Source organism: Podarcis pityusensis (genome assembly GCF_964106645.2).
Source record: "Podarcis pityusensis genome assembly, chromosome: 8".
In the NCBI taxonomy this organism is placed as follows: domain Eukaryota; kingdom Metazoa; phylum Chordata; class Lepidosauria; order Squamata; family Lacertidae; genus Podarcis; species Podarcis pityusensis.
This window is the reverse complement of record NC_138033.1, coordinates 80,635,715-80,662,177: the sequence shown is the minus strand read 5'-3', so window position 1 is coordinate 80,662,177 and position 26,463 is coordinate 80,635,715. Positions and strand designations below refer to the sequence as shown.

At 50.0% G+C, this 26,463-nt stretch overlaps 1 protein-coding gene across 1 annotated transcript; it reads right to left on the bottom strand.

The window, feature by feature from the left end:
- Nucleotides 1-1,042: 1,042 nt before the first annotated feature.
- On the bottom strand, nt 1,043-23,782 carry ZBTB17 (zinc finger and BTB domain containing 17). Its single transcript, XM_081017349.1, has 15 exons — nt 23,624-23,782; nt 21,808-22,014; nt 19,579-19,767; nt 17,357-17,527; nt 15,162-15,275; nt 13,975-14,237; nt 11,573-11,715; nt 10,215-10,515; nt 10,012-10,099; nt 8,185-8,301; nt 6,320-6,440; nt 5,348-5,478; nt 4,023-4,238; nt 3,317-3,406; nt 1,043-1,592 (listed from the first exon to the last, which is right to left on the bottom strand). The coding sequence occupies exons 2-15, from the start codon at nt 22,010-22,012 to the stop codon at nt 1,321-1,323; spliced, it is 2,421 nt and encodes an 806-aa protein (XP_080873475.1). The 5' UTR covers nt 22,013-22,014; nt 23,624-23,782; the 3' UTR covers nt 1,043-1,320.
- Nucleotides 23,783-26,463: the final 2,681 nt, after the last annotated feature.

Here is a 26,463-nt window from a genome sequence, read left to right as displayed (position 1 = left end):
TGTTAGCTTGATTCTCACCTGCTACTTGCACTTGGATCTGGTACTTTAAAATTTTATACCCACTAGCACCCTTAACCCTAAAATGCGAGGTATATACCGTATTTTTCGCTCGTATAACACGCGCCCGACCATAACACGCACGCCGTAGGCATGCCACCCGTAGGCATTTCCTCCATAACACGCACAGACATTTCCCCTTACTTTCTAGGAGGAAAAAAGTGAGTGTTATGGTGCAAAAAATACGGTAATTTCAGGCAGGCAGAGCCTGCTTTTGCCTGTCACAGGAGATGGAACCCACGGCGGGGGAGTGTCTCAGCATTTTCTGTCAGTCGCTTGAATGTGTATGTAGAAGAAAAAGATTGGGGTGGGGTTTGAGGATGTTTGCTCTTTGTTCTTGTGGATTTCAGTGGGGCCTTTAGTGCAGTTTAGTCTGGATCCAACCCTACAAACAAACAATGCCCTTTAAAAAAATGGAATTACATGAGGGTCTGCAAATATATTTGCTTCAGGGTGAGTTAACTCCTTATTATCCTTTCTGGAGTGTGTCGGAGCAGAAATGTGGGTGTTGTAGCATTTACCTTACATGGTTTGAGGCCGTGCGAGAGAGCCCGATTCCAAAATGAAGCGCCCCATCCACCCCACCCACCCCCCGGCTCATGGAGAGAGCAGCAGCAGCAGCAGCAGCAGCAGATGTACAAGGAGAAACCATTTTGTCAGCCGGGGGGGTGCTGGGGTTCAATCTCCAGCTTCAGAAATAAATAAATAAATGGGGCTGTTAAAGTTGTTTTAATTCACTTCTTCCCTAGCTGGAGCATCTTTATCTACCCAGCCACCTGCCAAAATATTGAACAAATGCAGCTGAGGAGAATCTCTAGGAAACCCAACACTGATGACCTGCCATTTTTCACCAGCTTCCTCATTTCTCAACCTTGTCGAATAATTTGACAGCCAGAAAACTTTTTCTTTTAATAGAGTGCTAAGGGATTTTTAAACAGGCTGCCGAGACAATACCCACCAAACAGTGTGCATTTTGAATCAGACGTTAGAAAATAATGGCCTTTATTTTGTTTCTAAATATTAACACAGATGCAGGAGCTTCTAAAATACAGAAATAATCTTTTTTTGTTGTTTTTTTTACATTGGTAACGTCGTCGTCACCTCCTTAAAATAGCTGCTTGTGAGTGAAGCTGGAGGCATTGGATGGGCAAGGAGGGAACAGCCAGCAGCACCTTAAAACCAAACCACACGTGCCGCCCCGAACGAGCAGCATGTAGTAGAATCCATACCGGTCCCCTTGCCCCTCTGCAACCAGCCCTCCCTTCACTCTGCAGTCTGTGGGGCCTCTGTGGGCAGAGAAGTGGGTTGGGCCTCGTTGCCATCCCTCGTGCGGAAGAGCAGCTCCCCTGAGGGAATGACCTGTTCAGGCTGCCAGGCAGCAGTGGGGGCACCGTACTGCTGGTAAAAGTCTGTGTCTGCCTGGAACATCACCAGGGCTTGGGCTGTGTGGATGCGGACGTGCTGGGCCAGGCTGTTGGCATCCAGGAACTTCTCCCCGCAGGAGTCGCAAGCGTACAGGATTTGGGTGTTTGGATCTGGAAAGACAGGACAAAGCCAGAAGACAGCAAATTGCAGGAGAGCCGGGCTGGTCAGTCCCATCTGTTTTCTTTGAAAGTGCTTCATCCCAGAGACAGTCATACAGAAAGGCCGAACAGTAGGGCCATGGGTGAATCGCTTCAAACAGCCCCAGCCACCCATCCTACAAATCATAGCTTTCCGTAAAGAAACCAGGGAGGTGTCACAGGTGCTGAGGCAAGGTGTAAGGGCTCTCCCACAGGACTACAATTCCTAGAGTTCCCTGCGTAGAGGTATTAAGTGTTAAACCACTCGAGAAATGTAGCTCTGGGGGGAGAAACGGGGCTCTCTGCACTACACTTAATCCTGGGAACTGCAGTTCTTTGGTGCTATTTTGGGGCTGCCAGGACTTGTTTGAAGCGGCATGACATTTTAAATGTCCAGTGCATGGGTAGGCAAACTAAGGCCCGGGGGCCAGATCCAGCCCAAACACCTTCTAAATCCGGCCCACAGACGGTCCGGGAATCGGCGTGTTTTTACATGAGTAGAATGTGTTCTTTTATTTATAATGCATCTCGGGGGTATTTGTGGGGCATAGGAATTCGTTGTTTTCTCTCTCTGCAAAATATAGTCCGGCCCCCCACAAGGTCTGAGGGGCAGTGGACCGTCCCCCTGCTGAAAAAGTTCGCTGACCCCTGGTCTAGTGCAACTGAGCCTGACAAAAAAGTACACTTTGAAAACTTGTGCACACCTACTGTTCTCGCCCCGCTGGGGGGTAAGCAGACCCAACAGCATGGCAGGTGGCAGAGGTGAATTTAGGGCAAAGCCCCCCTGACCAAAGCCCTTCTCTTTGCAGACGAGAGAATCCAGGAGTGAAGCTCCTTACTGTTACTAAGCACGTCTTCTTTTCCTTTACGTGCACCTTTTTAAAAACCACCACCGTGAACCTGTATTTAGGTACATTTAAAAGCTGGCTTTAAGTATTTTCCTCTTTTATATAGGGATACATGGATGAACAGGGACGCGGGTGGTGCTGTGGATTAAACCACAGAGCCTAGGACTTGCCGATCGGAAGGTCGGCGGTTCGAATCCCCACGATGGGGTGAGCTCCCATTGCTAGGCCCCTGCACCTGCCAACCTTGCAGTTCGAAAGCACCTCAAAGTGCAAGTAGATAAATAGGTACCGCTCTGGCAGGAAGGTAAACGGCTTTTCTGTGCGCTGCTCTGCTTCGCCAGAAGCGGCTTAGTCATGCTGGCCACATGACCCGGAAGCTGTATACTGGCTCCCTCGTCCAGTAAAGCAAGATGAGCGCCACAACCCCAGAGTCATCAGCGACTGGACCTAATGGTCAGGGTCCCCTTTACCTTTACCTTACATGGATGAACAGCAAAGGGTGATGGGGCTGTAGCCCCAAAGAGCTGGAGGGCACACCTTGCTGCATTACTGAAGGATGGTAGGAAAAATAGACCCTCTCTAGAAATCCAACATCTCTGAGAACTGCTAAGAGTTGCATCCCTTTTCAAGCTTAACCCCATCGCCTGAAAGGCCAAAGAATGGGGAAGAGCATAAAACAGCTGGTCACACATTGGGGTGCTGCACCCTTGTGGCCAGATTTCTATACTGCAAGCTTCTACAAACAGCCCAGCTTTGTGTTCTGCGCAGTCTGAGCTGTGACGTAGAAAGCTGAGCCAAGGGCCTCCTTTGGAGGGGTAGTGGCCCGAATGCTCCCAGATGGATGCTCACCTGCTTCCTGCACTTGCTTCACAGCCTTTGTTATTTCAGCCTTCAAGGCTTCCGTCTCGTCAGCTGTGACAGGCGCTGCCATGGGGACCACTGCAGAGGAGAACCATGGGGGAGTTGAGCAGCACAATGGAGGCCCCGTGGCCAGCAGAGGGGCCCTTTGCATTGTGGTGGGGACCCTTCCTAGCAGCGGGGAGGGCTTAAGGAGGGACTGAAATACTGGGGGCAGGGGGGAGAAGACACTAAATACCCTAGCAAAGATTGTTCCACGGACAGGGAAGAGGCCGTAGCTTCAGTGTGTTAGATCATCTGTTTGGCAGGCAGGTCCTAGGCATTCAGTTTCCAGCAGCATTTCCAGCTGGGAAAAACACCCCATCCCCATTTGAAACACTGGAGATACTGCTCCTCAGCGTAGGCAATGAACGAAGAAGGAGAAAAGCCACCCTGCCCACAACTATTCAACTTTGGGTGAAAACCAGAAGGCTTCATTTGTTTGGATTTCAAAATTCAGTTTACCAGCTCTTTTGCAACCTCCTCTATTTGCCAAGGATAATAGAGTAATAAAGAATAAAGCAAGGAAAATGCAAATTGCTCATGGCGCTCACGAGGGTTGCAAGCATTCTTTTTTAAGGGGAGAGCCCCGCCCGAGTTCTCAAGCCTCCCTCAGGCCCTTGGTAAGAGAATGACAAGGCCAGGATCTCCTGCTCACCTGTCAGCTGTGTGACTGCCGTGGCCGCCAGGGCTTCCGTGGCCAGAGTCACCATCTCGTCGGAAGCCACGGTCACGATGTTGAACTCGTCACCCTCCCCGTGCTCCAGAACCTTCATCCCGGCCTTGCCCTGATGGACCGTCTTGACGTGAGAGCGGAGGTTGTCCACACGGTTGAAGCCGCGGCCGCACTTGTCGCAGAGGAAGGGTTTCTCGCCTGCGGGGAGTCCAGGATGGTGCAGAGGCCTCAGCAACCTGCCAGCTGGCTGCCTCTCACTTTGGCCTCTCCCACAGAGAGGTCCAGCAGGGCCCCACCACTGCGTAACACTCCCTGCTCTGCACATGACTATCGCAGTCTCGCTGTATTCCTACTCCACCGTCTTGAGGCAGTTTGCGCTCTCAAAGGATACAAAGTGGGGAGGGTGCTGCTGTTGCACTTGGGTCTTGCTCAGGGGCTTCTCTGTGGGGCATCAGGCTGGCCAGCGGGAAGACAGTGTTGGTGTCTTGCCAAAATAAACTTGAAACCACCTTGAAGCACACCTAAAACATCTGCCTAGTGACAAGAATTCTCCAGGCATCTTTATCAGGGCATGCGGCGGAGTGCGCCTGCCAGAATATGAGAAAGTTTGTGAGCCTGTCTCTCTGGCCAAATAGCTGAAAGGTGCAGAGATCTGCATATACAGTGGTACCTCGGTTTTTGAACGTAATCCATTATGGAAGATCGAAAACTGTTTCAAAACATTCAAAAACCAGAAACTCAATAGGCAGCAGCCAGGCCTCAGGATCTTGCACTCAGTGGAAGCCATGTAACATGTTCGACTTGGGAGGTGTGTTTGAAAACTGAAGCATTTACTTCCGGGTTTATGGCGTTTGAAAACCCAAATGTTCGTCAATGGATTATTAATTAATTTTATAATGAATGATTTTAGAGTGTTGTTTATGCTGTACTTTTATACTGTTTTATTGTTGTTAGCCGCCCTGAGCCCGGCTTCGGCTGGGGAGGGCGGGATATAAATAAAATTTATTATTATTATTATTATTATTATTCGAAAACCGAGGTACCACTGTAGTTCTGTTTCTTATTTTATATGCAACTTGCAATGTAAATAATAAAGAATTTAAGGAAAGAACTGGATAGGAACGGTGGTTATTCCTGTTATGGGAATTTACCAAGAGAAGGCTGCACTGATGCTCCTGTGCAGGAAGTCTTTGAGTAACTCTGCCAAGTTGAAGAAAGAGCTGGTGCTCATGCACTAACAGACAGGAGGCTGGAGTGGACCTGGCTAGATGCAGCTGCCCCAGGGCTCTCCCTACAGCCGGACTCACCTGTGTGGATGATGATGTGCTTTGAGAGGTCACCCACGTTCACGAAGGCCTTGTTGCAGACGCTGCACTTGTGGGGGCGGATGTTGTCGTGGTGGCGGATGTGGTTGGCCAATTGGCTGGACTGGACGAACCTGAAGGGGGGAGGCACAGAAACAGAACTGAAACGTGTACAGGACTTCTAGGTATTCAAAATGTTTCCCTGGATTTATTTAACAGAATTTATAGGCTGCTTGACTGTAAAACAAACCAACAAACCTCAAAGTGGTTTGCAAAAATACAAAACAAGATTTTCTTTTTCTTTCAACAATAGTCCAAAAAGTTAAGCTACTGAAACGAGCTAAAATTCACCTTGACTTTCTAAGCATTCAGACAGGCTTCTCTAAGCATAGGTAAAAGGTAAAGGGACCCCTGACCATTAGGTCCAGTCATGGCCGACTCTGGGGTTGCGGCGCTCATCTCGCTTTATTGGCCAAGGGAGCCGGCGTACAGCTTCCGGGTCATGTGGTCAGCGTGACTAAGCCGCTTCTGGCGAACCAGAGGAGCACACGGAAATGCCGTTTACCTTCCCGCCGGAGTGGTACCTATTTATCTACTTGCACTTCGATGTGCCTTCGAACTGCTAGGTTGGCAGGAGCAGGGACCGAGCAGCGGGAGCTCACCCCGTTGCGGGGATTCAAACCGCCGACCTTCTGATTAGCAAGTCCTAGGCTCTGTGGTTTAACCCACAGCGCCACCTGCGTCCCTATCTAAGCATATATATACATAAAATAATTGGAGGGCCCAGTTTAATCTCCCGTCCTGCCTCCATGTTTAGCAACCCCCCCCCAAAGCCCAACAAAAATACTTTGTTTTAGCACATGGTACAGATCGCCTCCTCCCACCATGCAAAAACACAGCCCCCAGTCCAGGATGGATGAAGATGACCCCTGAAGCTCTCCCTAGGCCAGGCCGAGAGCCAAGAGAGGGGCCCACCTCTTGCCGCAGCGCTCGCAGACGTAAGGCTTCTCCCCGGTGTGCTGGCGCACATGGGCAATGAGGGAGCTGGCTTGAGTGAAGGCCTTGCCACAGATCAGGCACTGGCAGGGCTTTTCACCTGGGGAGAGAAGGGAGGGGAGGGTAACATCACGGGGGCACAGGGATGGCCACCTACTTGGATGGCTTGAGGACTACAAGCTTGCTTTCTTGTTAAGGAAAGAGACCACGGCTCAGGGTCAGAGCTCCAAGTTTGCATGCAGAAGGTCCAAGGTTCAATCTTCTGAGGTTGTCCCTCCCACATCTTCCTAATGTTTGTGGGGTGTAATCCCTTGGTACAGTCAAGGCAACATTCCTTATTTCCCAAGAGTGGGCACAGGCAGGGTGACATCCAGGCAGTGTAACTTCCTGTTCCACTGGCCTGGAGCAGCCTCCCCCTGCATGTGACCTGGGACATGCGCGTGGCTCTGGCTGACTCCATAAAAGAGTTGAGTCATGCAGCCATTTTCTCAGTCGTCTTATTCTCTCTCTTGTTGTTGTTCTTTTGCTGCCACGCTGCTCTCCTGCAGCCATTTTGTTATCTTAATGTTATTTTGCTGTCTGCTGGCTCTCAGCCAGCAGCACATGAGTTCAGTTTCCCTATGAGATTACCGGTAACTCACACTTTGCTTGTGTAACCACTAAAGTAAATCCTGCCTTTCAGGGATCATATCTTGAATTAAAATGTGAGTTACTTTACTCAGAAAGACTCTTGTGTCTTTATTCTTTTAAGAGGGATTAAAGGGGACACCAGGAAATAATCTTAACTAAGAGATTCAAATGAATCTGCAAACTAGCTTCCAGCTAGATTGAGGGGAATCTGCTCTGCTACATCACTTCTTTTTAAGTTATGATACAATATCTTTATTGTCATTGTCCCATACAGAACAATGAAATTGAAAAATCTACATAAGACATTCGAAACCTCCTAAAAACTCTGAAACCCCATTTTAAAATACAATATACTCCTATAGAGACCCCTTATACTGCGTTTAAAACCAGAATTGCATTTGGGTAGAAACTGTTTCTCAGGTGGCTAGTCCTAGTCTTTATAACCCTGTACCTTCTTCCAGAAGGCAGTGTGCAACAAGGGGAGAAAATACTATTGACAAGGTACAGTGGTGCACCGCAAGACGAATGCCTCGCAAGACGGAAAACCCGCTAGACGAAAGGGTTTTCCGTTTTTGAGTTGCTTCGCAGGACGAATTTCCCTATGGGCTTGCTTCGCAAGACGAAAATGTCTTGCGAGTCTTGAGATTTTTTTCCGCTCCCCCCCCTTTATCTAAGCCGCTAAGCCTTTAATAGCCTTTTAGCAGCTAATCGGCTAAGCCGATAAGCCTTTAATAGCCGCTAAACCGCTAATAGCGCTAATCCGCTAATAGGGTTGCTTCGCAAGACGAAAAAATCGCTAGACGAAGACACTCGCGGAACGGATTAATTTCGTCTTGCGAGGCACCACTGTATATACGAACATTAGACGGGCATAGCATGAGTGAAGGAAGGATAATACTTATTCAATATATCCTTTCCTACTATCCTTAACATTCCCACAATGTTTAGCTGGAATTTCCACGCAACTTGAACCAACAGATTCTAATGATAAGGAAGGAGATTGCAACTGAACACGAGGAAGAACAGTAGGAGCTGTTTGACAGAGGCCTGGGGAAGCGGCGGACTCTCCTTCCCTTCCGACTCCATAGAACTCTATGATCCTATGAGCCCCAGCAGGTCAGGCCTGGGAGAGCCACCCGGCTGGGAGGTAACAGCTACAACGCCTTCTCTGACCACCCAGGAAATGAAGGAAGCGCCCCCTTGGCCCAACTCACCCGTGTGGATGCGGACGTGGCGCTGCAGAGCCCCTGGGTCGGCAAACTGCCGCTGGCAGTGCACACAGATGTACGGTTTCTCCCCACTGTGGATGCGCAGGTGTCGCTTGAGGTTGCCTGCGGGCGAAAGAGGAGGAAGTATGGAGAGGCCTTGAGCAGGCTTTCGGAGACTGGCTAGATTATTATTATTTTTTGAATTTGCATTTTATTTATTTGTTAACATTCATATACAGTGGTGCCTCGCAAGACGAAAAGAATCCATTCCGCGAGTCTCTTCGTCTTGCGGTTTTTTCCGTCTTGCAAAGCAAGCCCATTAGCGGCTTAGCGGGCTTAGCGGATCAGCTGATAAGCGGTTTAGCGGCTTAGCGGATCAGCTGATAAGCGGCTTAGCGGATCAGCTGTTAAGCGGCTTAGCGGCTTAGGATCAGCTGATAAGCGGCTTAGCGGCTTGGGAAAAAGGGGGGGGGGGAGGAAAAAAACCCCGCAGGAACTTGCAAGACATTTTCGTCTTGCGAAGTAAGCCCATAGGAAATTTGTTTTGCGAAGCACCTCCAAAACGGAAAACCCTTTCGTCTAGCGGGTTTTCCGTCTTGCGAGGCATTCGTCTTGCGGGGCACCACTGTATTACATCGGTAAATGTTGCCATATTACATTACAGGACTTACTATCATATAATTTCCAACATGTATACAAAAATTATATACAAATTTTATGTACCTGGAAAGAAAATGAAACAAAAAAAAAAGAACAAGAAAAAACAAAAACAATTCCCCCCCAAAAATTATATACATACCAACACACTAGACTTCCTGTTGTATATTCCTTTTTTACAAATGAATGTAATCTTATTATTGTATATTTCTTTACATATGGAGACTGGCTAGATCAGGAGGAGTGGTGGAAACTGCCTTTCCCCAGGGAAAGCGCCAAGGGAGAGGATTCGGATCCAGGCCTCCTGGTGGTGGACAACTGGACACACCCCAGAGGAGGGGAAGAGCTGGGAGGTACTAGAGGCTGGGAGTTTGGGAGGCTGAGGAAAAGGGGAAAACATTCAGGTGCCCCAACACGGAGTAAAGACAGGAGTCAGACGTGGCAGCTTCACCCCTGCCAGTGTTTCTGCCGACAGCCTGCTGGCTCCTCTTTGCTACACATAACAGAGAGCCAGGCAGAGACAGAGAGGGGCCCTTGGAGGCCACTATAAAGGTAAAGATAAAGGGACCCCTGACCGTTAGGCCCAGTCGTGGCCAACTCTGGGGTTGCGGCACTCATCTTACTTTATCGGCCGAGGGAGCTGGTGTACAGCTTCCGGGTCATGTGGCCAGCATGACAAAGCTGCTTCTGGCAAACCAGAGCAGTGCACAGAAATGCCGCTTACCTTCCCGCCAGAGTGGTACCTATTTATCTACTTGCACTTTGATGTGCTTTCAAACTGCTAGATTGGCAGGAGCAGGGACCGAGCAACGGGAGCTCACCCCATCGTGGGGATTCGAACCACCGACCTTCTGATCGGCAAGTCCTAGGCTCTGTGGTTTAACCCACAGCGCCACCTGCGTCCACTATAGAGGGGCCCAAAACGCAGGGAATGGAGTAAAGTGGGAGGTGCAAAACAGCCCAAGCAACTGCTTGCTATAGTGGAGTATATCTCAGAGGTCTCTGTATGTTTTCTGTTCCGATTCCTTAACCAAACGACTAACTGCAAGTGAGCTCACGTTGCCCCATTTCTCTCTGATCTGCAAACGGACTGTGCTCTGTGTCAGCTCCCTCGACACAGGCAAAGGAGGCCGGGGTCCACCCAGCCCGTCTGGGCGACCCCCAAGAGCCACATACCTGACGTAGTGAACTGCTTTCCGCACTCCCGGCACTTGAGGGGTCCATCGGCAATGTGGATCTTCAAGTGGGCCTTGAGGTTCCCCACCTGGCAGCAAAGGCGAGAGACCGGCTTTGAGAGGGGGTGGGGGGTGGTCCCAAACCCCCGCAGGCATTCCACCGTCCCCCCCAGCCCGAGCAGGGGAGCTGCCCTCCAGCCTTACCTGGTTGAACTTCTTCTCGCAATGGGGGCACTTGTGCTCCTTGTGGGTGTCGTGGGTCTCCAAGTGGCGCATCTTGGAAGTGGGGTCGGAGAACGAGCGGCCGCAGTAGTCACACCGGTAGGGCTTCTCCCCGCTGTGGACCAGCTGGTGGCGTTTCAGGTTGCCCGAGGTGGTGAAAAGCTTGCCGCAGTCCTCGCAGCGGTACTTGGCCTCCCCGGTGTGGCGCTTCTTGTGCAGGTTCAACAGGCTGATGAGGCGGTAGCTCTTGCCACACTCCTCACAGCTGTATGGCTTCAGGGGGCTGGGAGAACGGGGGAGAGGGAGAGGGAAGGGTCACCGATGCTACCGGCCCACCTGACTCCACAACTAACAGAAGCGTAATTACGCTGCTGCGGGAGAATTCAGGGTGGGCAAGAGGGAATGAAGGACAGCTTTGCAGAAAGAAAAGATGCCGTTAACCGGCGGAACCCCTTGCTGCAGGGTGGCACAACAGTAAGGTGTTTTTACAGAACAGCTTGGTGCTTAGTAGGACGGGCTGGCACCTCAAAGGCTGTGGTTGTTTTTGTTTTAATTATGTATTTTGTGTTTTCATCTTGCAATTTCATATTGTGAACCGCCCTGAGACCTGTGGGTATCGGGCGGTTTACAAATTTAATGAATAACAATAATGATTTTAGGGACGCGGGTGGCGCTGTGGGTTAAACCACAGAGCCTAGGACTTGCCGATCAGAAGGTCAGCAGTTCGAATCCCCGTGATGGGGTGAGCTCCCGTTACTCGGTCCCTGCTCCTGCCAACCTAGCAGTTCGAAAGCACCTTTAAGTGCAAGTAGATAAATAGGTACCGCTCCGGCGGGAAGGTAAACGGTGTTTCCGTGCGCTGCTCTAGTTCGCCAGAAGCGGCTTAGTCATGCTGGCCACATGACCCGGAAGCTGTACGCGGGCTCCCTCGGCCAATAAAGCGAGATGAGCGCCGCAACCCCAGTCGGTCACGACTGGACCTAATGGCCAGGGGTCCCTTTACCTTTACCTAATCATGATTTTAAGGGCAGGAGGTGGTCCTGGGTACAAACGTCAGCTTTGATTAACTACAGCCGAGAAGATCTGCTGGTAATGCCAACCAAGAGGTCGGAGGCTCATGCAGCCTCCCCAAAACCCTGGGAGGAGGATGCCCATCGTCGGCATTTGCGCCATTTATGCAGATGGAAGCTGGGCAGGGAAGGCTGAGCTGTCAACACGGGCATCGCACGGCTGCCCCGACTGCCAACGGGAATCCTTCCGCCCCTTCCTTCACGAAGCTGCCCGTTCTACCGCAATGCCTTCCCCTCCTGGATCAGCCTCACTGGTCACTGGACACCTACCTGTGTGTCTTTTCATGTGCCTTGCAGGCTGCTGGGTCAGAGAAGGCCTTGCTGCACTCGCGGCAGGTGAAGGGCTTCTCCCCGGTGTGGATCCGGATGTGCCGCTTGAAGTTGCCAGTGTGAGTGAACTCCTTCCCGCAGTCCTGTTGGGGAGGGGGAGAAGGAGGAGGCGGCATAAGCGGCTGGTCCCAAGGAAGCCCCCTCGCAAGTGGACAAATGCAAAATTTTCCAACTTTCAAAATTCCCAAAATGAGGGGTGATAAAAAAAGTTGTTACACGACTCAGGAATTCAAAACCTATTGCAGTTTAATTAATATAATTTAGTTTGGTAAACAGCTATGTAAAAAATACGTGGAATTTTCAATGATTTTAAACTTGCGTTACTATTTTTCATGGGGAAAAATATGCGTGAAATTGGATAAAAATCATCAAAAAACGATTGCACCATCAGATTGGCTTGCCCGATCTGCCTGAGCGTAACAGACAAAGAGCAGAAGCAACAAGAAGACAAGAGAAGGCAGCTTGCTGAATATAAGCAGAAATAAGCAGAATGCATCAATGCCATCAAATTAAATACAAAAAAAATCTGCTGATGAAAATGAAGAGCAAAGATGCTCAGGATGGAAATAATGGAAGTCATGAAATGACATTAGGAAAACCAAGTATGATTTCCACTTCTCATAAAAAGACAGAGTACAACACATTAGAGATGCATAATGTTCTGCAGAGCATCAGATATGGTGTTGGGCCTGCGTGCCACAGCTGCCACCACACCACTGTCGCCTTCTTCTGTGCGCAGTGAGCCAGGTGGAATATATCTCTACCACTTCACTCTGGAGAAAGGCTCAAAGAAAGAAAAACCAGCTGAAGTTCATAGAATCATAGAGTTGGAAGAGACCACAAGGGCCATCGAGTCCAACCCCCTGCCAAGCAGGAAACACCATCAGAGCACTCCTGACATATGGTTGTCAAGCCTCTGCTTAAAGACCTCCAAAGAAGGAGACTCCACCACACTCCTTGGCAGCAAATTCCACTGTCGAACAGCTCTTACTGTCAGGAAGTTCTTCCTAATGTTTAGGTGGAATCTTCTTTCTTGTAGTTTGGATCCATTGCTCCGTGTCCGCTTCTCTGGAGCAGCAGAAAACAACCTTTCTCCCTCCTCTATGTGACATCCTTTTATATATTTGAACATGGCTATCATATCACCCCTTAACCTCCTCTTCTCCAGGCTAAACATGCCCAGCTCCCTTAGCCGTTCCTCATAAGGCATCGTTTCCAGGCCTTTGACCATTTTGGTTGCCCTCCTCTGGACACGTTCCAGTTTGTCAGTGTCCTTCTTGAACTGTGGTGCCCAGAACTGGACACAGTACTCCAGGTGAGGTCTGACCAGAGCAGAATACAGTGGCACTATTACTTCCCTTGATCTAGATGCTATACTCCTATTGATACAAGTTATTGCTTGTAATCTTGTCAAAGGGCACTGATAACCCACCTGCAGGCCGTTAGAGGCGATTCTACAAATGTTCACACCAGTCAGAAGGGTGGTGCCATCAGGTAGAGGTCAAGCTCAGTTGTAAGCTGATCTGGTTGGTTTGTGCCCTCCACACCAACGAGTTCCCCCTGTGACACGTGATCATGGCATCCGATAGGGAGGCCTTGTCCAACAGCAAATGGACAGGTAACGTTGGCAAGATGCAAGATGTTGCTGCTGAACTTGAAATGGCTCCTTCGTCCACCATATTCTCAACTGGAGAGCCTCTTACTTCTCTTCAATGTCATAAAGGATCCGTCCTACTGTTTGGCATCTGTCTGTCTCGAGAGACAACTGAGGAGTGTGGCTACTGATCAAGCATACAGGTCACCCAGGCCATAAGGACAGGATCTGGCCTTTCTTAAAATTGGCCCAGTGAGCTATTCAAGGTGGTTGGTAACAGCAACCAGGTTTTGTTGCAAAAACCCCCAACAACTTAAGGCTGATAGTGAAATACAGTGGTACATCAGGTTAAGTACTTAATTCATTCCAGAGGTCCGTACTTAACCTGAAACTGTTCTTAACCTGAAGCACCACTTTAGTTAATGGGGCCTCCTACTGCTGCTGCGCCGCCGGAGCATGATTTCTGTTCTCATCCTGAAGCAAAGTTCTTAACCCGATGTAATATTTCTGGGTTAGCGGAGTCTGTAACCTGAAGCATATGTAACCTGAGGCACCACTGGACATGGTTTGCCTGTCCTATCACTGTTGGTTCAACATCAAAGTAAAACATTCTGGGGTAGAAGGTCCACGCCACATCATATTTCAGCTGCAGAAAGTTAGGCTGCAAAAGGCGGCTGCAGCAGATGCTGTTTGGCCAACCGTCCAGTGCTCAGCATAGTATGCATTTTTTGAAATGATAATCTCTCACCTCGCACTTGTGGGTGACCGACCCGTAGGTCTTGGACTCGGTCCTGTCACTGTAGGTCCCCGAGCGCAGAAGCCGGGCCTCCCCTGCGTTCTCTGCCCCGGAGTCCGTGCCCCCCGACTCTTCCTCATCCTGGGAGTTGCCGTTGGCCAGCTGGGCCTCGTGGGCCTGGGAAGGTACCTCGGCCTCCGGCAGCACGGTCCCCTCGCCCTTGCCTTCCAGCTCTACCTCCATCTCAGAGGGCAGCTTCAGGTCAGAGGGCTCAGCTAGAGACACAGAGAGAAAGAAGCAGTCTAGTGGGCCACCTGCGCTAGACGCTATCTTGTGGGAGCCAATAGTGTCTAGGCGGCTGCAGCTGCCTCCCCAAAAACCCTTCCCCCTGTACGCTCCGGGATTACATTCACAAAATCGGCAAGGCGGGCGGGGTTTCTGGAGGGCATCTAGCCTGACCCTCTGCTAAGGATCGGGATCCTGCAACGTACAGCCCCCTCCCCAACAGAAGGATGCCCAGGTGATGCTTCTGAGCCTGAGGTGGGTAGTGCCCCCCTGGCCAAAGGAGCCCCCTAAGGTTTTGCCAAAATCTGCCTCCCTGCCTTGTCCACCTGCATGCTCTGCCCTCTGGAGGAACAGAGAGAACAAAGGTCTGATCTGCCTTCCCCCCCTCCCCCGGCAGCCTTTCAGATACTCGAAGGCCATCTTCCTGAAATCTTCAGCTTGGATCCCTGCATTGCAGGGGGTTGGGCTAGATGAACCTCAGGGATCCCTTCCAACTCCGCAATTCCATGGGCTACTTTTAAAATGAGGCTGCATTTTAACGTCTTTTTTTAAAACTCCCCCCCCCCCCATATTATGTTTTTATTGTAATTTTACTGGTGTTAGCCGCCCTGAGCCCAGCTCTGGCTGGCAAGGGCGGGGTATAAATAAAATAATAATAATAATAATAATAATAATAATAATAATAATAATAATAATAATTCTCTGATTCTATGAACCTGGATCCTGCAAGCCTCATCTGTTGCCCTTCTGAGGTGATACAAGAATGTTCTTTCCGAAAGGAATCTCGCTTGGTGCCCTCTTGACCTACAGGCGTCATGGGCAAAGGGAAAGCAAAGATCCTTTGGGTGCCACACAGAGATCACCCCCAGAAGCACCCAAGAGAGGCTTTCCGCCCTGCTGCTGTTGCCACTCACCATCCTCTGCAGCCCTCGAAAGGGCAAGTTTTGGGGCAGCACTGCTTTCCCCAGGGGAGGAGTCTTCCGTCTGCAAGGTCTCAGGCACTGGGGAGGAGACGTCGTCTTCCACAGCTGAAAAAAGAGAGGAGTTGGTCACATACCCCTCAGCACTAGTGACCAACAGCCACAGGGATAAGGGGCAACAAATCAGAGAGAGGGAACAGGAAGCAGGGCAGGATTTGATGGGGGAGGGAAGCGAACAGACATCCTCGGCTAACAGATGAAGCCTGCTGCAAATGTTAAAATCAAGTCCCACCCAAGGTGCTAGATCTCATGAACGCTGAGTAATGCAGTCTTCCTAAAGATTTAGTTTGAATTTCCTCCTCTTGGGTCTTCAGATCCCACACCAGCCTTCCCCAACTTGCTGCCCTCCAGATGTTTTGGACTACAACACCCGAAACATCTGGAGGGAATCAAGTTGTGGGGGAAGGCTGTACTACACGTGGATTACTGGGCTGCGATTCCTGCATTGCAGGGGGTTGGACTAGATGGCCCTTGGGGGGCCTTTTTATTCTCTGTAAGATACTTCTGAAGCTTCTTCAAATAAGCTCTACTTGGATTTTTGGCCCATTTCATTGCATCAGGCAAGGCACCCAAGGTTTCGAAACAGATTTTTAGGTTTTGTTCTGAGATGTTTCAGCGTGCTCTGAGCTTTGGGAGAGGACTGGAATAGAGGTGGGTTTTTTTAATAAATTGCTGCCGTGATCCCAAGCCAGCTCTCTCCCCACCACATGGAGGCTTCTCCCAAAGGAAGTCCCCTGGTACCAAATCAGACCACTGCTCAGCCAAGCTCAGTATTGCCCACACCGATGGGCAGCAGCCCACAAGGCAGGGAACATTCTCAGCCAAACCTGGTGGTACGGGGAACAAACCAGGACCTCCTGCATGCAAAGCAGGTGTTCTACCACTCAGCTACTGAAAATGAAGGAAACACGAGCCCTTGTGGCTCCACATAAAGGGCTGATTTAAACAGAGGCTCAGGAAGCGACACTGGTCCATTGGGCTCAGCATCACATGCACTGACTGGTGGCAGGCTCTCTGGAGACGTCACGATTTGAACCCGGGTCGCGGTGTGGGTTAAACCACAGAGCCTAGGACTTGCCGATCAGAAGGTCGGCGGTTCGAATCCCCGCGACGGGGTGAGCTCCCGTTGCTCTGTCCCAGCTCCTGCCAACCTAGCAGCTCAAAAGCACGTCAAAGTGCAAGTAGATAAATAGGTACCACTCCAGTGGGAAGGTAAACGGCGTTTCCATGCGCTGCTCCGGTTCGCCACAAGTGGCTTAGTCATGCTGGCCACGTGACCCGGAAGCTGTACGCCGGATCCCTCGGCCAATAAAGCGAGATGAGTGCCGCAACCCCAGAGTCGGTCACGACTGGACCTAGTGGTCAGGGATCCCTTTACCTTTACCTTTTACCTTCCAAGGACCAAGCAGGAGTGTTTCAACTGAGCGAAAGTTTTCATTTGCTTATTTACTGTTTGTGCCCTTCACCAAACACTTCCAGGGCAGATTGTGAAAATACCACAATGCAGACAAATATGATTTACACATATTTATTTTACTTTTAAAAGACAACTGAAGGCAGCCCTCTTTAGGGAAGTTTTTAATGTCTGATGCTGTACTGTTTTTAATATTCAGTTGGAAGCCGCCCAGAGTGGCTGGGGAAACCCAGCCAGATGGGCGGGGTATAAATACAGTGGTGCCTCGCAAGACGAAAAGAATCCGTTCTGCGAGTCTCTTCGTCTTGCGGTTTTTTCGTCTTGCGAAGCAAGCCCATTAGCGGTTTAGCGGCTTAGCGCTATTAGCGGCTTAGCGGGCTTAGCGGATCAGCTGATAAGCGGCTTAGCAGATCAGCTGTTAAGCGGCTTAGCGGCTCAGCTGATAAGCGGCTTAGCGGCTTGGGAAAAAGGGGGAAAGGAAAAAAACCCTGCAAGAACTCGCAAGACATTTTCGTCTTGCGAAGCAAGCCCATAGGAAATTCGTTTTGCGAAGCACCTCCAAAACGGAAAACCCTTTCGTCTAGCGGGTCTTCCGTCTTGCGAGGCATTCGTCTTGCGGGGCACCACTGTAATAAATTATTATTATTATTATTATTATTATTATTATTATTATTTAGTCCGGCTCTATCCAAGACCCCTGGTTCCCGGTGCCTACCTGAGCCCTTGCCAGCTGCACATTCAGCCTCCTCTTCCTCCTCCTCTTGTTCCTCTGTGGGCTCCATGGCCACCTCCTTCTGGATGCTGCTGGGTAGGGGCTGTGGGGTCTCCTCCAGATCCCGGGGGGTCTCTGTCGCCTCTTTACCCCCACCAGCCGTTTTCTCCTGCCCTAGGAAAGAGAGGGGCCAAAACCAACTAGGACAGGCTCCTCTCAGCTATGACCTACCAGATGCTGAGCCCCACCCACTTACCCCATCTGCACAATGGGCACAAGGGCTGCCATGATGACAAGAACTTGAGGAGGTGCTGGGGGAGAGAAGGGTGAGGAACGCCCGGCTGGATCAGGCCAAGGTGGGGGTCTCCCTACAGATTCCCTCTTGGTGGACCACAAGCTTAACATAAGCCAGCTGTGTGATGCAACAGCTGTATTCTACCCTATCAAGATGATCAAGGGTCTGGAAACCAATCTTTATGAGGAACAGGTGAGAGAACTCTCCTTCCTTGGCAGGTGATTTTTGTTTTTTGTATAATTTCTATTAAGCTTTCCTATTTTACATTTTAGAATATTCATTTAAACAACCTCAAATGACTTCCCCTATTCTCCTTCCATGGCTCAACTTACATACCATAAATCCCTGCATATTTTACATAAGCTAAACCATTCAGTATTCCATTGTCAGATACATCAAAAATTATCTACACTGTTTAATTTATCTAATACTGCCAGCGTTTTTAAATGTACACAATTTTCACCCATATACTCAATAAACATTTTCCAATCATCTTTAAACGTATGTTCTTCTTGTTCTCTTATTCTATAAGTTAATTCTGCAAGCTGCGTTTATTCTATCAGTTTAAGTTGCCATTCTTCTTTGGATGGGACCTCTCTCGTTTTCCATTTTTGGGCTAACAAAACATGGGCCACAGGAGTGGCATACATAAATACAGTCATACCTCGGGTTGAATATGCTTCATGTTGAGCACGTTCGAGTTGCGCTCCGCGGCAACCCGGAAGTAATGGAGTGCGTTACTTCTGGGTTTCACCGCTCGTGCATGCGCAGACACTCAAAATGACGTCAAGCACATGAGCAGAAGCGGCAAAAAGCAACGCGCGTGTGTGCAGACATGCCGTCGCTAGTTACGTTTGCTTCTGGATGCGAACAGGGCTCCGGAACAGATCCCGTTCATATCTAGAGGTACCACTGTAGTCTTTTTTGACAGCTGGGAATTTCCATCTGAATTATCCCCAACAAGAAGGATTCTGATTTTTTTGGAAAGGTACTTAACCATTTTTTCCCCCCAATTCATTATAAATTATTTCCCAATATTCCTTTACCCTGTTACAAGTCCAGCACGGTTTTTAAGTAGAGGCTGTGTGGCCATCTGTAATGGAAGCTCTAGCTGAGATTCCTGCATTGTAGGAGCTTAGACTAGAAGATACATGGGTTCCCTTCCACTTCCAATAATCATAATAATAACAACAAAAACAAATATTTGGGAGGGATAAAGCGAGGAGGGAGAGGAGTTGACCGTTGGCTGCCCCGTCCTGCCTAAGTCAGCTCGTCCTGTCAGGGGTCGTTCCCAGCCCAGCTGCCGGCCATGGCAAGGCCAGAAGATGCAGAAAGTGATGGTGTCAACCTCATCTTCAGATACCTACAGAATAGGTCCAGAATTCAGGTGTGGCTGTATGAACAGGTGAACATGAGGATAGAAGGCTGTATTACTGGATTTGATGAATATATGAACTTGGTTCTGGATGTTGGTGAGGAGATTCACTCCAAGACAAAATCAAGGAAACAGCTGGGTCGAATCATGTTAAAAGGAGACCATATTACTCTTCTACAGTGTGCTTCTTACTAGAAATAGCTACTGAGTCTGTTTTGCTTATTATTTTAACCTTTAAACCTATAGAAGAAAATATGCAGTGGTTTAATGGTATCCCTCTCAATTCTACCACTGGTGTCTGAAGAGTGAAGAATGAAGCCAGTTACTTAATTCGTGCTTGCATAATTTTCAATAACTTTTCTACACTGGTGTTGAATTGTAGTTCTTTATAAATAAAACTTTTTGTTAAAATATAAATAAGTAAATATTGGACTGAGACCCCCTTTTGGGGCTCATGGACCAATCTCCAGAGATCTAACCAGGGATCGCCCAGAAATCTAGAGCAGTGCCCCCTGTTACCTCCCTGCTCATACAATTACAACCACAGCCCCATACCAGCTGTCGGGGGGTCTCCCGGGCTCTCCACTGCAGCTTCTGCCGGTGCTGAAAGAGTCCTCAGGGAGTTGCAAGCGCTGATGATCTCCTGCATCTGAAGGAAGCCGGCCACAGCCAAGACGTCCTCCACGTTCTCTAGGCTCAGGTTCAGCTTGGATGTGTACATGAACTCCAGCACCTGCTCGAGACCTGGAACAGGCACGGACAGGCAGTCAGCGCACGACAACGGCTCTGCTCTGCCTTCCACAGTTGGAGGCAGCAAGGCTTGTGGATGCCCGTTTCTGGGAACCACAGGAGGGGAGAATTGCTCATGTGCTCAGTTCCTGGTCGCAGGCTTCGCATAGGTGTGTGGCTGGCCCCTGTGAGAACAGGAGCCAGGACTAGATGGGCCATTGGCTCTGCTTATGTTCTTATGACAGACTATCATGGACTTCCCACCTGCAAGGCAGAGCGAACCCTAGTGCCAAGGGCTGGATGGCCCAACAGGCAAATTGAGCACATGGTTTAAGGCAGGGGTCAGCAAACTTGCCCCACAAATAACTCAGAGATGCATTTTAAATAAAAGGATACATTCTACTCATTCTAAAACACGCTGATTCCCGGAACATCCGCAGGCCGGATTTAGAAGGTGATTTGGCCACATCCGGCCCCCGGGTCTTAGGTTGCCTACCCCTGGTTTAAGGCATCCGCAAAGCAGGGGCACCAACAATTTGAAAGAATTTGATTTAAAAAAATAGAAAGCATTGAAGGAGCCATCATGGGAAAAAGCCAGAACTTTGCTAGATCTCCTACCTCTCCACACTCTTCTTTTAAAAACTGAATCTCATAGTTTTACAAAGCTAAAAATGAAAACAGTAAAGGTAAGAAACACCCCATATTCCCCACCCTCCCTAGCCATTTTTCCCTTCCCTTTTTATGACTTATTCCCACCTAAACTGGGTGGGGTGCAGGGTGGGGACGTCTTGTTCATGTAGATTAATGTGAAGAAATCAGACCCGGTCCTGTGTCGCACATGACATACACACATGCATGGAAGTTAAGTTGTTTTACAAAATAAAATTATACTTTGTGGCTTAGTATCCCATTTTATTTATTTTAATTCTGTATTTATTTATTAAGTAATTTATATGCTGGGACGCGGGTGGCGCTGTGGGTTAAACCACAGAGCCTAGGACTTGCTGATCAGAAGGTTGGCAGTTCGAATCCCCGCGATGGGGTGAGCTCCCGTTGCTCAGTCCCTGCTCCTGCCAACCTACCAGTTCGAAAGCATGTCAAAGTGCAAGTAGATAAATAGGTACCGCTACGACGGGAAGGTAAACGGCGTTTCCGTGTGCTGCTCTGGTTCGCCAGAAGCGGCTTAGTTATGCTGGCCACATGACCCAGAAGCTGTACGCCGGCTCCCTTGGCCAATAAAGTGAGATGAGCGCCGCAACCCCAGAGTCGGCCACGACCGGACCTAATGGTCAGGGATCCCTTTACCTTTACCTTTTAATTTATATGCCGCCTCGAAACTTAAAAGAAATCTCTAGGCTCCTTCTGGGGACCAAGGAGGCACCAGGGGGTGCACCAGGGACATTGGGGGGGGGTGCACCAGGGACATTGGGGGGCAGGGTACTGGGTGGACCAGAGGCACCGCCAGGGCCCAGTCATACATCCCCCAAGGTGGTTTTTGCTCAAGCCTGACTCTGCCTTCTATCTCTGGCCCAGAGGTGGGAGGGTACAACTTGCCCCATAGTTTTCAGAAGGGGGCTTGCTGCTGTTTGCCTTGCATGAGGCGTGCAACGTGGGTCCCTTGCTCAACTCACCTGGAGCCATTCATTCTGGACTCACCTTGCTTGACTTACCTGTACTCGTTAAGAGACTTTGACTGGACTCTGGGAGGGACCAGGGTTCAAATCTCTGCTCATTCATAAAGCTCTCACTGGGGAACCCTGGGGGCCAGTCACTGCTTCTCGGCCTAACCTAGGGCTGTTGTGGTGATTAATTGAGGAGGGGGGAACTATGCAAACCACCTTGAGCTCCTTAGAGAAAAAGGCTGGATATAATGCAATCAATCAGCTCTGCAGGCCCCTTCCTGTGGGACACCTGCACAGCCTAGGCTGGCTGCTTCAGGACCTGGTGGTCATTTGGGCCCCTTGCAACTGTTATATTGGCCAGCTAGGACGCAGCTCAACCCTACATTTCAGGCACGGGATAATATCCCGCAACCCCATCCGCCGCTAGGCCCACCTGCTGCGTTGCTGATGTCCAGGTGCACCACGTCCTTCTGGTCCACAAAGAGCATCCTGAAGTATTCGCTGCAGGCTGCCAGCACTGCCTTGTGGGCCTTGAAGTCGATGCCATCCACCACAAAGGTGCAATCACACAGCAGACCCAGTTGCCGCTGCTGGTTCAGCTGCTCCAGCACCTGCTTGCTGTGCTGAGGGAAATCCATGGCTGCGGGGAGAGAGGCAGGAGGCCCTTGAGCACAGATGCCCCTCCTCTGACTATGCAGGCTTCCCTCTGGCCCACGAATCATGCCCTGCCCAGCCGAAGAAAAGCAGTATGCAGTTCCAAGCCTTCGCCATCCGTCATGGATGTTTGAGTTTTGATACCTGCATTGCAGGGGGTTGGACTAGATAATCCTCAGGTGTACCTTCCAACTTCACAATTCTGTTGACAACCACTTCTGCACAACAGAAGGGGATGGGGCTTAGCAATGTTGGAGAGCACCTGCTTGGCATGCAGAAGGCCCCAGGTTCAATCCACAGTGGTGCCTCCAGGTAAGGCCGAGAGATATTCCTGCCTGAAATGCTGGAAAACTGCTACCAGTCAGTGTAGACAGTACTGAGCTAGATGAACCAACAATGGGATTCAGTATAGGGCATCTCCTTCCTTTCCAGGAACAGCCCAGCAAAAGTGAGGCCGGATCCCCCTGAAGCAAATCAACACACTAATCCTGAGGCACATCTGAAGAAGTCTGACAGCTGTCATTCCAAACAGGCTGACCCTTCCAGTTATATCCTCTTTTTCTAGGATGTGTATTTGCAATGGGCTCTGCTGCCCTTAAGTGTTGCTGCTCTCAAGACGAGGCAAATCAGCTTGTTCCCATTTTACAGACACTCAGACAGGCTGAGATGTCTTATGTCTTTGGTCTGGGGCCCAGGAGGGACTTGACCCCAGCTCCCCTCCTCCAACACCTTCAATCTCCTCCTTCATGGGGCCAAACTCCCCATCCCACCCCATTAAGAGCACCCATCACCTGCCCCACCACCACAACGCAGAAAGTGGACAGGCAGCAAAGGCTCTCCCAGGTTTCAAGCAAGGGTCTCTCTCCCAGCCCTACCTGGAGATGCTGCCAGCAGGGACTGAGCCGGGGGCGTTCTGCATGCCATGCTCCAACCACTGAGCAACAGCCCCTTCCCCTCACCCGAATACGCTTTGAACCCCCAAGTCAACTCTGTCACAGGCTTCCTGCCCCTCACCAAAAAAAGGGGGAACAAGAAATAATCCTAACTGGACCTTTGTGTCTCTCCCCCCACCCTGAACAAGTAAGTCCCACCACCCCACATTTCTTTTTTTCTATTTTTAAATTCCAAATTGTATTTCCAAACACAATACAAATGTTACTGACCTGAATTTCCGCACCTGACACTCGGAGTGTGTGTGTGTGTGTGTGTGTTGGGGGGGGGGGCAATTGGCCTCCACAGGCGGGCAGCGCCCTCAGTTATCCCCTTCCTCCTCTCCCCCTTCCACTGCTCGCTTTCCTGGACGCCCCCTTAACCTCGATCCCCCACTGCACACACCCCGATTGCCCCCCTGCTTGTTTCTTCTCCCCTCCGGCCCCCCAACCCCCCCAGCTTGCCGCCTCTTTCAATGCCCCTCATTAGCTCCCCGCCCCCCCTTTACAGGCAGCCCCCGGCCCCCTGAATTCCCCCCACCTGCTGGCTGGCAGCCCCCTCCCCCTGACAGGCAGCCCCCCCACCCCGGCTGCCTTCCTGCCCCTCCCCTTCCCGGCCCCTCCCCTTCCACGAACCCTCCCCCCGCCCCCACCACCACCCCGCACCTGCTATCCGGCGCGCGTCACATAATCCCGGGCGGCGGCGGCGGCGGCGGCGGCGCTCAGAGTGACACGGAACAGACAAAGGGCGCCGCCATCTTGGGCCCGGGCGGAAGCGGCGTCTCCGTAGCCACCGCCCTCTTTCTCGACGCGCATTTTTTTTCCCCCTTTCGCTTTGCGTGCACGGCGCGTCCCGTCTCGCCGGCGGAAAAGGGGCGGGGGCAAAGGAACGGCTGGCACGTGACGCAGGCGGCTCTGCAGCGTCTCTTGGCCGCCATGACACCAGAGGCAGGGACAAGAACTAGAGGCAGCGCAGTTTCTCCGGGGGATAGGGGAAGCGCAGAGATTGAGGGGGACCCGTTGCCTGCTTCCCCGCCCGTTCATTTCTTCTTCTTTCGCTCTTTCCCCCTCACATTTTCCTCTTCCTATTGTTATTGATTATTAATCATCATGATCGACTGTTATTTGTACACCACTCTTTTGAAACGATCCCATCCCCCCCGAACGGCTGCAGTAATCGCAGTGAAAAAACTAACATCAATTTTTTAATTCCAATTTTTTAAAAAAAATATTTTTTCGCCCATGCATTTTTCTTCTTTCCATTTCTTTGTTCCTCTTTCTTGTCCCCCAAACTTTCTTTTCCTTTCTCCACCTTTTGCTCCACTCTTCATTTTCCGCCAGCAAACAAGAAGTTTGAAGAGAAAGAGAGGGAGAGAGGACTAAGATAAAGAGAATGCTGTTTAAAGTAAACTTTCCAGCTAGGCAGGTAGGTGAATACTATCAGTATAATAGACAAACAACTGGCATAATGCTGGACAACAGCAGAATGATCACAAGGGGTGGGGTATTGTTTAGAGAGGTGGTTGTTGATGTGATCCTGATGCTGTTTTTGCCCTAGCTGTTTAAAATGTTTAAAATTGTTTTAAGCTGATTTAACTTCTGTGTTTTTAGATTTGGAGGTTTTGTTGTTTTTTAAATTAAGGAATGTGGGTTGATTTCAGAGTAGAAGAGCTGGAGACAGCAGGAAAGACTCAATCACAGTGGATCAGGGTAGGGGCAGGTATGGTTTTGGGGCAGGGGCAGGCCAGGTAAGGGGCACCAGGCACAGGCAGTTAGTGCCAGCCAGAAGCACCACCTTGGGCCGAAGACTGGAGGGGCCAAGCCGTGTGACATACACCTGTGACATCATGTGTGTGACACGTGTTGGGCATACATCATCAGCAGGAGTCATTGCCCAGCACAGCAAAGCTTCAATGGCTCTCATGCTCAGGAGGAGCCTGCCTTTGCTGCTGTGCCATGCTTGGGTATGCGGCTGCGGTTGCTGAATGCCAGCCCTTAGTAAGGGCTCTGAGTAAGACCCTCCTCATCCATGATCGTATTACGAATGAGGAGGCTGATCTGGTCTGGATCAGCTGTGCCCACCTGTGTAAAGCTGGCAAAAATATATAGGATGAGGGACAAAAAATGTTGGAAATCTAAAGAAGTGGATGGAGAATTCTGTCACATGTGGTGGACTTGTGATAAAGTAAAGACATTTTGGGAGTCAATTTATAACGAACTAAAGAAAATATTAGAATATACTTTCCCTAAAAAGCCAGAAGCATTTTTTGCTTGGCTTGATGGGAAAGGAGATTAAGAAATCAGACCAAAGATTATTTTTGTACACCGCAGCTGCTGCGAGGACTTTGTTGGCCCAAAACTGGAAATCACAAGAAATGCCTACTATTGTGGAGTGGCAGGACTATGCGGAGTTAGCCAAACTGACCAGCAGGATTTGGGATCAGGACAATCACAAATTCCAGGACAATTGGAGTAAATTTATTGTATACTTAAAGGATAACTGTTAAAATTTAATTCCTACAATGTCGGTAAGAGGTAAAAAGTTAAAATACGCGATTGGCTTTGATAAGGGATACCAGCTGAAGGGAAGGAGGGAAGTCGCAAGCTTGGCAGAGCAAAATGGTTTATATGTTGATTAATGTACTTGAGTGTGTAAAGAAAATAATAAATATTTACTGGGGGGGAAAAGGAAGAGTTGAGAGTCGGGGAGCAGGAGTTGCTGTGGTCTTTAGTGATCCTCTCTCTTTCCTGGCCCTCTGTCCATTTGTGGGGGGATATAGTGTGTGTGTTCCTGGCACTGGGCGATCGGACCAGTTGAGGATTCTGTTTGATTAGCACCCACCTTGCTGCCCAGCAGTCTCCCTGCCTGAGCTGACGGAGCTGGTCTTGGAGGCACGATGGAGGACTCCCAGTCTGCTGCTTTCAGAGGACTTCAATATCCAAGGCCAGGTGTCTGGCTTTGGGGTGGCTCAGGACTTCATGGCTGCCATGATAATTATGGGGCTGCTGTCCCAACATGTCAACGGGCCAATGCATGTGACAGGCCACACTCTGGACCTTGTTTTCTCAACCGGTCAGGTGATTGGAAAGCATGTGGGAGGGCGTTAACATCAGTCACTTGTCATGGTCCGATCACTTCCTGCTGAGATTTAGGTTTTCAGTACCCTTTGCCCTCTGCAGAAGAGGGTGGGTGGACAGCCTCAGAGGCTGATTGATCCAATGGGTTTCCAGATGGTTCTGGGTGATTTTGGGGCTGATGGAGCTGGAGCTCCAGTCAAAGCCCTGGCTAACCTGTGGAACATTCAAATGTTGAGACCATGGGTAGGCAAATTAAGGCCCAGGGGCCAAATCCGGCCCAATCGCCTTCCAAATACGGCCCGTGGACAGTCCGGGAATCAGTGTGTTTTTACATGAGTAGAATGTGTTCTTTTATTTATAATGCATCTCTGGGGTATTTGTGGGGCCTGCCTGGTGTTTTTACATGAGTAGAATGTGCCCTTTTATTT